Raw genomic sequence first — 9,767 nt, 5'->3', positions numbered from 1 at the left:
CAGTGCCTTGCAAATGTATTCACCCCCCTTGGCTTTTTACCTATTTTATTACATTACAACCTGTAATTTAAACATTTTTTAATCAGAATTGTATTTGATGAATCTGCACAAAATAGTGTTAGTTTTTAAATGAAATTAGAAATATATATATAAAAAGAATTTAAAAAAAATAAAGAACTGAAAATTGGCATGCGCATATGTATTCACCCCCTTTGTTATGAAGCCCCTAAACACTTCTGGTGCAACCAATTACCTTCAGAAGTCACATAATTAGTGAAATGAAGTCCACTTGTATGCAATCTAAGTGTCACATGATCTGTCAGTATATACACACCTTTTCTGAAAGGCCCCAGAGGCTGCAACACCTAAGCAAGAGGCACCACCAACCAAACACTGCCATGAAGACCAAGGAACTCTCCAAACAAGTCCGAGACAAAGTTGTTGAGAAGTACAAGTCAGGGTTGGGTTATTAAAAAATATCCAAATCTTTGATGATCCCCAGGAGCACCATCAAATCCATCATAATCAAATGGAAAGAACATGGCACCACAACAAACCTGCCAAGAGAGGGCCGCCCACCAAAACTCACGGACGGGGCAAGGGGGGCATTAATCAGAGAGGCAGCACAGAGACCAAAGGTAACCCTGGAGGAGCTGCAGAGTACAGCAGAGACTGGAGTATCTGTCCATAGGACCACAATTAGCCGTACACTCCATAGAGCTGGGCTTTATGGAAGAGTGGCCAGAAGAAAGCCATTACTTTCAGCTAAAAATAAGAAGGCACGTTTAAACATAAATGTTTATTGGAGCAAGAATATTATTGTGTATGTGTGTGTGTGTGTGTGATTAATGTGTGTTGTTGTGTATTGTTGTGCAAGGTAGTTCAACTGGGACAAGCAATGGTGCAGTAGTAACGGTAAGGACATGGTTAGACAAATGTATAACATGTGGTGCTTTCTACTAGACAGTACTGGGCAGAGGGAAGTTGCCATGTCCTTTTATTTGTCTGCATATCCAATTAATTTATGAATTTCAGAAACATATTGTGTATCGAGCCATGGTATATGTGTCTATGGTATCTACATAGGCAAATATATAAGCTACGCCATCAAGATAACGGTACCAACTTTATAACGACACTCTGCATACAGCAGGTCATTATTATTATTATTATTATTATTATTATTATGTTTGCAAGAAAAGTGCTATACAAATAAACGTTATTATTGTTGTTATTAATATTAATATTATTATTATTATTATTATTATTATTATTATTATGCACCAACAGAGCGCACAGAAAATCACGGCCGCTCCATGGAAACAGGTGATGAAATAGGGCATTATGACGGATATTGACAATGACGTTTATAAATGTTTTATCGTCAAACATTTCACAGCATTTTGCAAGTGCGACAAATCCACTTAACAATGGTGCTGCATAGACGGTCAATTAAACTTTAATTGCACCACAACGGGTGCAAAAAAATAAATAAAAACATTTTTTTTTCCGAAAAAGTAGGAGGAAGGACGGTAAAGTGTGATATATGATAGTGTAGTGTGGTAAGTATATGTATGTTCTATTAGACTGTGGAGGGTAGAATGAACTCCCAGGGTGTAGTTAGGCTATGGAGGGTAGAATGAACTCCATAACAAGCTCCGCCCACTTTGACACAAGCTCCGCCCACTTTGACACAAGCTCCGCCCACTTTGACACAAGCTCCGCCCACTTTGATCTGTTGTGCTTTAATTTAAAGGAAAACAAGTGAGATTTGAAACGGTGATAGTCGGTCAAAACTTTTACGCACCACTAACAGGGTCTTCCGGTAATTTAATGAATTGCAAGTGCGGTATAATATGACTATGAAGTCCATATACATGTTCTTGATACCGGAGGACGAAGATGAAGTCGGAAAAATCCCAGCAGGACTCATCTTTCGGTATGAGCAGGTGCAACAGATCATTTGACCACTCAATTTAACATGCCTACATAGGCTACTTATCATGTAAACTGTTGCGCTAATGCTGATTGTTCGTATTCAGTAGGCCTAGTATAGCGGATGTATTGTATTTTCCTCACTGAGAGAATCTCGGTCAACAATTTGTAACAATTGTACACATTTTATTTAGTATTCTCACTATGGGAAAACAGGAATTCACTTTTAATGTGTTACATTTCCAGTTCAAACCCTTATCGACTTTGACACAAACCCTAATCAATCCCGCCTATAGATTTACTGCAATAGTAAACAAAAGTGTTAACAAGAAGTGGCCTAGAGTATAAACCCTACATTGGTTCCCACTAACTGGTCACATTTAGAATTTACAGTACTTCAAATGATTATTTCACTTGGCTGTGACTTGAATTAGACCGGCATACCGTATTCAGTACCGACCTCTAATAGCTGTTTTAATGTAATTATTAGGCTATATTATTATTATTTTAATTAAATCGTGGGGTATGATTCCTTAATGACCTGCATCAGAATGGCTTATGCGGTGCATTTTTACCATATATTTCTAGGTGGAGGATCAGAGGTTAAGATGTGCTTGCTGAATGATGAGGAAAAGACAAATCGTCACAGGACTGACCTTCTCAACTGGTAGAGGTATTCAACACTGTATAGATGTGGCCAATCACCAGGGATCAGGTAGGAACATGGTGTTACCACAGCTTCTCTGCTGAGCTCAAACCTTTCAGAACATGTGTATAGATGGCAGAATAGTTTGTATGATACAGAAGGTAAAGATAAGCCTACCCATGATGAATGTACTTAGCGCTGTCAATTGTTAAATAGGCTATTGCAATATTTATTACAATTATTTTTAAATAATGATAATCAACAAAATGGAAACATTTTCAGATTACAGACATCTGCCGATATTTACTTCTTTTTTTAAAAAAAAATGAAACTGATATTTCACTGTTCTGTGCCTGAGGTTGAAGAATTCTTGAATAGCCTAATTAACAACAAATGTAATCAAACCTGTTGAGATGAAATGTGAATTGTGGTCTTTACAACCAGAATGCAACTCTGACTAATTATGGGCTCTTCCCATGCTGAGCCTGAGACAAGGAAAAGCAATGTGTGAAGAGCCAATAATGAATGTCTTGGAAGACTTGAATTCTGTGTTGTCTGTAAATGGGAAGTCTATGGCGATTATGATGATGTCATAGCATTTGACTTTTATTACGTTCAATTCAACAATTCTGTGGGACATGTGTTGGTTTACAAGCTACGGAGCAAAGCTACAAAGTCAGAGGGTCGTGGGTTGTTTGAATTCCTCTCAAATCCTGCAAATCACTATTTATAGAGAGAACATATCAGCTGATCATGTGATCATCAGGTTTTTCGCCCTTGCTTGCTTGCTATGTGCCGGAGGTCCTCGGGCATCTCCTCTGAGGGCCCCCAGCCGCCTCGGGTGCCTGGTCTGTTCTGCCGCTGGGGCACCTGCTTGGCTAGCCTGGTGTGGGGCTATTATGGTCTGTGCTTGGTTGGGCCGGGTGTGCTGGTGGTAGGGCGGGTCGGGTGTGTGGGGCGGCTGGTTTGGGTGGCGCTGTGTGTGCTGGTAGGCAAACTGGTAGTAGTCGCTCTATGAGTAGAGGGCTGCAAGGGAATTTTCCTGGCTGCACAGTGTACAGTTTTTTTACCTTTCTGTCATCATGTGAAGCGCATTGAGTCACATCTTGTGAGAAATGTGCGATACACCATTTAGTCATGAGGACATGAGTCTAAATTGTGTTTTATTCAAGGTGGATGTGACTGACAATCAGCTTGTCCGTACCAAAGGACATCTTTTTGAACTTGATGGCCTACATGGAAACAACATGACTAATTATGGGCTCTTCCCATGATGAGCCTGACACAAGGAAAGGCAATGTGTGAAGAGCCAATAATGAATGTCTTGGAAGACTTGAATTCTGTGTTGTCTGTAAATGGGAAGTCTATGGAGATTATGATGATGTCATAGCATTTGACTTTTATTACGTTCAATTCAACAATTCTGTGGGACGTGTTGGTTTACAAGCTACGGAGCAAAGCTACAGAGTCAGAGGGTCGTGGGTTGTTTGAATTCCTCTCAAATCCTGCAAATCACTATTTATAGAGAGAACATATCAGCTGATCATTTGGTAAGTACAGAACGATCTTTTTCACATGAGAATATATGCCATTGTCAGTTATTAATTGACTTCATATTAGTCTGTAGCCTATAATTTACTCTTAACCCAATTAACAAGCTAGTTAGTTGTGTAACTATTTGTAGTCAAATGTTAATCTCTAGCTAGCTAGCTAGTTTATATACCGCATGTTTTCATTTTAGTGATGTATTTCTAACACCAGCATAAGTAACAGTGAAGAGTAAGAGTTGAAACAGAAGTGCCGTGTTAATTTGGTGTTGAAACGCCAGAATGGACTAATTTATTGGTCACACTTTACATGATGTGGCTTGATCCATGGATAGTACTTGTAATAACTGTAGTGACTCATTATTTAGAAGAGTTGTGTTACTAAATTAAATATAACATTACTACACAGACAAAGGGTCAACTAAATGTACTGTATACTAAATCATATGTAGGTCAATTTGATGACATGACTAAATGGTGTTTTATTCAAGGTGGATGTGACTGACAACCAGCTTGTCCATACCAAAGGACATCTTTTTGAACTTGATGGCCTACGTGGAAACAACATTTTGACCTCCACTGGCTGATAGACAAGCAAATATCAAAGTCAACATTTCACCTATCTTTTGAGGAGGGTCAGCATTTTCATCTTGCCATCTCGTTTTAAGGAACATACTCCTATCTCGTGGGAGTGCATACTCAGGCCAAATTCGTAATACGTCTTTTCAACAAAATGGTGAAGTGGCTGAGCGCACAATACCTCAACCACTTCACCATCTTGTTTAACAACAAATGTAATCCCACCTGTTGAGACGAAATGTGAATTGTGGTCTTAACCAAACATGTCTCACAGGATTTTAAAAGCTGAACGCAACAATTTTTTTCCTGGATAAACAGTGTACAGGTTTTTTTCCTTTGTCTGGATGTACAGTGTACAGGTTTTTTACCTTTGTCTGGATGTACAGTGTACAGGTTTTTCACCCTTGCCTTGTCCTCTACTGGTCTCCTCCTCTGCTGGTCTCCTCCTCTGCTGGTCTCCTCCTCTGCTGGTCTCCTCTACTGGTCTCCTCCTCTACTGGTCTCCTCTACTGGTCTCCTCCTCTACTGGTCTCCTCCTCTACTGGTCTCCTCCTCTGCTGGTCTCCTCCTCTACTGGTCTCCTCCTCTACTGGCTCCTCTACTGGTCTCCTCCTCTACTGGCTCCTCTGCTGGTCTCCTCTACTGGTCTCCTCCTCTACTGGTCTCCTCCTCTACTGGTCTCCTCCTCTACTGGTCTCCTCCTCTACTGGTCTCCTCTACTGGTCTCCTCCTCTACTGGTCTCCTCTACTGGTCTCCTCCTCTACTGGTCTCCTCTACTGGTCTCCTCCTCTACTGGTCTCCTCCTCTACTGGTCTCCTCTACTGGTCTCCTCCTCTACTGGTCTCCTCCTCTACTGGTCTCCTCCTCTACTGGTCTCCTCCTCTACTGGTCTCCTCCTCTGCTGGTCTCCTCCTCTACTGGTCTCCTCCTCTACTGGTCTCCTCTACTGGTCTCCTCCTCTGCTGGTCTCCTCCTCTACTGGTCTCCTCCTCTACTGGTCTCCTCTACTGGTCTCCTCTACTGGTCTCCTTCTCTACTGGTCTCCTCTACTGGTCTCCTCCTCTACTGGTCTCCTCTACTGGTCTCCTTCTCTACTGGTCTCCTCTACTGGTCTCCTCCTCTACTGGTCTCCTCTACTGGTCTCCTCCTCTACTGGTCTCCTCTACTGGTCTCCTTCTCTACTGGTCTCCTCTACTGGTCTCCTCCTCTACTGGTCTCCTCTACTGGTCTCCTCCTCTGCTGGTCTCCTCCTCTACTGGTCTCCTTCTCTACTGGTCTCCTCCTCTACTGGTCTCCTCCTCTACTGGTCTCCTCCTCTGCTGGTCTCCTCTACTGGTCTCCTCCTCTACTGGTCTCCTCCTCTACTGGTCTCCTCCTCTGCTGGTCTCCTCTACTGGTCTCCTCTACTGGTCTCCTCCTCTACTGGTCTCCTCCTCTGCTGGTCTCCTCCTCTACTGGTCTCCTCTACTGGTCTCCTCTACTGGTCTCCTCCTCTACTGGTCTCCTCCTCTGCTGGTCTCCTCCTCTGCTGGTCTCCTCCTCTACTGGTCTCCTCCTCTACTGGTCTCCTCCTCTGCTGGTCTCCTCTACTGGTCTCCTCCTCTACTGGTCTCCTCTACTGGTCTCCTCCTCTACTGGTCTCCTCCTCTGCTGGTCTCCTCCTCTACTGGTCTCCTCCTCTGCTGGTCTCCTCCTCTACTGGTCTCCTCCTCTACTGGTCTCCTCCTCTGCTGGTCTCCTCCTCTGCTGGTCCATTAATTGGCATCATGCGTTTTGCTGGCTAGTTTTAAAACACCTTCAGATACATGATGCCAGCAGCTGCTCTGCCACCTGCCCGTTATCCAATCAGAGAAGAGCACGTCAGGGCTGTCTAGATAACGGTGAGCTAGAACTGTAGGTGCTGCGACAAACTTCCTTTTGTTGTCATAATGTTGTCAACATACCTTATCAGCTGGACACATTCCACATTCAGTAACCAACTGAGCATAAAAAAAAAATAGGCCAAAACTGTGTCATGGGCTTAGATTCGTTCATTTTCAACACCAAAAAAGAAACACTAGGTTGTAATGCTGGACAACCAGAAATTGTGGGCTGTTTAGTAGTATCACTAGATGTCTACGGTACACAGAATTTGTACTGCCTTTGCCATTCCACAGGAAAAACGTGGATGACTTCACAGGACCGAGGGAAAGAAGTGATCTGGGCTTCATCACCTTTGACCTCTCGGCTGATATCCTTTCTCTTGCGCTGCTCATCAGACAAATGTGTGAGACGGGAAGGAAATGGGGCCTGTCTTATTGTCAAGGTTTCAGGTAATGTTGTCATGGTAACTTAGGCTTAAGGCTTTGGCATGCAGGAGGTAAACAAATGCATGCATTCGAATGATGAGAACGTGTTGCTATTGTGCACCTCTGTGCTATTTCTTATTTGGCGATCAGCATTTGCTGTTTGAGAGAAGCGTTGAATCCTAACCAGCCTGCCCAGTGGCGAGTACACTGTACAGTAGACCAACATACAGCACTATAGCAGGTGTAAAAGGAGTGTGCTGGAAACCATGTACGGTAAGTGCATACTGTAGGTGAAGTTATGGGTGGTTGTGGTAATTCTTTTAAATTTCCTGTTTTTTGGTGGCTTTTGATAAGCAGCCATAATTTCCCACATCAAATGTTGTTTTTGGTCATTAATGACTTTATTGGCTGAATGGATCATCAGTGAATCATCATCATTTGGTCATTAATTATGTTGATTGCCTTAACCCTCTTCACATCTGAGGCCGATATTCGACTGGAACGTCAAGCAGCTCTTCCTCTACATGTCTGCTGAGTATGCAACCAAAAGCAACATAAGCAAGCACAAGCATGCATCCTCCCTTTCTTGTTTTCTTGACAATAACAGTGCTCCACTTGGTCATGCACTTTTTACTTGATGAAATGCAAGAGAAGATTGTCAGCATGTTAGTGGTGGTAAAGACATGACTGCAAGGATAGAATAGAACATGTTTTTATTCACACAATGTGGAAATTTGTCTTTGACTTTACAGTGGCAAACAAGAGCAGGAGCACTTCAGAATAATTCGGGTGTGGCGTGTATAATCTGCACAGGTACAATGGCTGCAGAAGTGTAAAGTGTTGCATATGTTTGTTTGATTCCAGGTCCTGAACCAGGTGGTCCTGTGGGACAAGATTGTCCTGAGAGGAGAAAGCACCAAGCTAAACCTGAGGGACACAAAGTCCAAGTACTTCTTCTTTGATGATGGAAACGGTCTCCGGTAAGAAGCCCCACCTACCCCCCAACCCACCAACTTTAATGTGGAATGTATTAATTGGAATGTATCGTCAGTCACCTCACTGTCATTTTGATTATCTACTGAGGAGTAAGCAGCAGCTGCTACATATGAATTGTGAATTGTGATGCAGTATTATTTATATGCAGCAGATGGTAGTACAACACAATTTACCGTAATACTCTAAAACAACCTCGACATGATGGCAGAATCAGCCTCCTGGAAGAAAAGGGGAAATTACACAATGTGTTACATGGTTCACATCCAGGGTTTTTTCTGCATTGAAAAGGCTTAGGTGGCTCGCCTAAGGCTTTTCTCGCCCCGCCTAAGCCTTCTCTGAGAAATCTTGCAAGAAAAACCATGTAAGAACCATCCATGCATTCATTGCTACAATTCGGTCATCCCAGCAGGTGCTGCTAGACTATTGTTACATTATATACGTAATAGCCATGGAAGACTTCTTCCACCTAAGCCTTATTTTGAGCCAGGAAAAACCCTTTTTTAACTAAGTATTTCTTTCCTCCCAGGGCAAACAAGAACATCACCTTGACCCTGTCATGGAATGTGGTACCCAACGCTGGCATCCTGCCCCTGGTCATGGGCTCTGGCCACATGTCCCTCCCCTTCCCAGATGCATACGAGACCACAAAGAGCTACTGAACTGCCCCATGCTTGTTTGTAAATGTTGTGCCCTCTTTTATGACTTTTAATAAAAGTGAAAGTTTGGGAATGGGTGTGTCTGTCTGGATGTATGTATGTATGTGCATTGACGCTGCCACACAGAAATAGAAAATGGACTGTGTTACAACCGGTTTAGTTTGTTAGATTTCTTTAATGTATGTGTTGCCTTCTTTGTTATAAAAAAATATATATATATATATATGTTTTTGTATATTCATTTATTCAGAAAGAAATGTGTAAACATGTAAACATTGGTATCCAAGGAAACGTTTGAGATGTGGCGATGTGTGCCAAATAAGGACAATGGAAGCAATTTCCTTCTGTACTGTACAGTATCTACTTTACTTAGCAATACCCTGTGACTTTTAACTTTGAAAATGGCCCTTGGTGACCATCAAACAAAATGACTTTAATATAATATGTACGTTTTGTATAACGGTTGTTCATTGAGTTAGCTCCTTTTCTATTGAAAGAACCAAGTGCACATGAGCCACTGACTGGAAGTGACCTCCGAGTGAAGGGAAGAGTAATGTGAGTGAAATTGTGTGTGTCTGTCATGTGATGGCTCGACTTTGGTCTAGCTAGCCTGATGTGATCTAGATTCTGTGGTCTAAGCTTCTATATTAGCTTGCTGCAGTAGCAACCAGAGAAGGAGACCGGAATCATGGAGAGGATTCCAATGGCATATCTTGAGAAAGACGTAGGCCTTCAGAAAAAAATGTAGGAAGAGAGTGTGTGTGTGTGTACCTGCACATTTGTATATGTTTGGATGTACTGGTAAGATAATGGCGCTAGCTTAGTTGGAGATTGGATTTGGGATGTAATACTTTTCATCTACCACTTCATCATTGACAATTTAAGGAGGCCCTATCCTGCCTCAAACTCCTACGTTTGTAATGGATTGGCCAGAGGGAAAAAAGAAGATACCTCTGTCATGGCTTCTTCTGTTGAAGTTAAAGGGACACATCACCACTTTTGAACATCATTCGTCTCCACAGCATGAGAAAACAAGGGAGAACAAAATATGAGGTTAAGTGTCCCTTTAAAGGATTGAGCAATACATAGAAAAGGTTCCTCTGATCAACTTGTGACAAA

At 42.3% G+C, this 9,767-nt stretch overlaps 1 protein-coding gene across 1 annotated transcript; it reads left to right on the top strand.

The window, feature by feature from the left end:
• Positions 1 to 1,856: 1,856 nt before the first annotated feature.
• LOC308168867 (signal peptidase complex subunit 3-like) lies at positions 1,857 to 8,651 on the top strand (the record flags this gene model as incomplete). The annotated part of the gene is made up of 5 exons (XM_080543511.1): positions 1,857 to 1,939; positions 6,865 to 6,972; positions 7,481 to 7,550; positions 7,861 to 7,976; positions 8,519 to 8,651. The coding sequence occupies 5 exons, from the start codon at positions 1,857 to 1,859 to the stop codon at positions 8,649 to 8,651; spliced, it is 510 nt and encodes a 169-aa protein (XP_080399637.1).
• Positions 8,652 to 9,767: the final 1,116 nt, after the last annotated feature.

Source organism: Nansenia antarctica, assembly GCF_963989245.1.
Source record: "Nansenia antarctica genome assembly, chromosome: 12".
Lineage (NCBI taxonomy): Eukaryota > Metazoa > Chordata > Actinopteri > Argentiniformes > Microstomatidae > Nansenia > Nansenia antarctica.
This window is presented reverse-complemented; position numbering and strand designations above follow the sequence as displayed.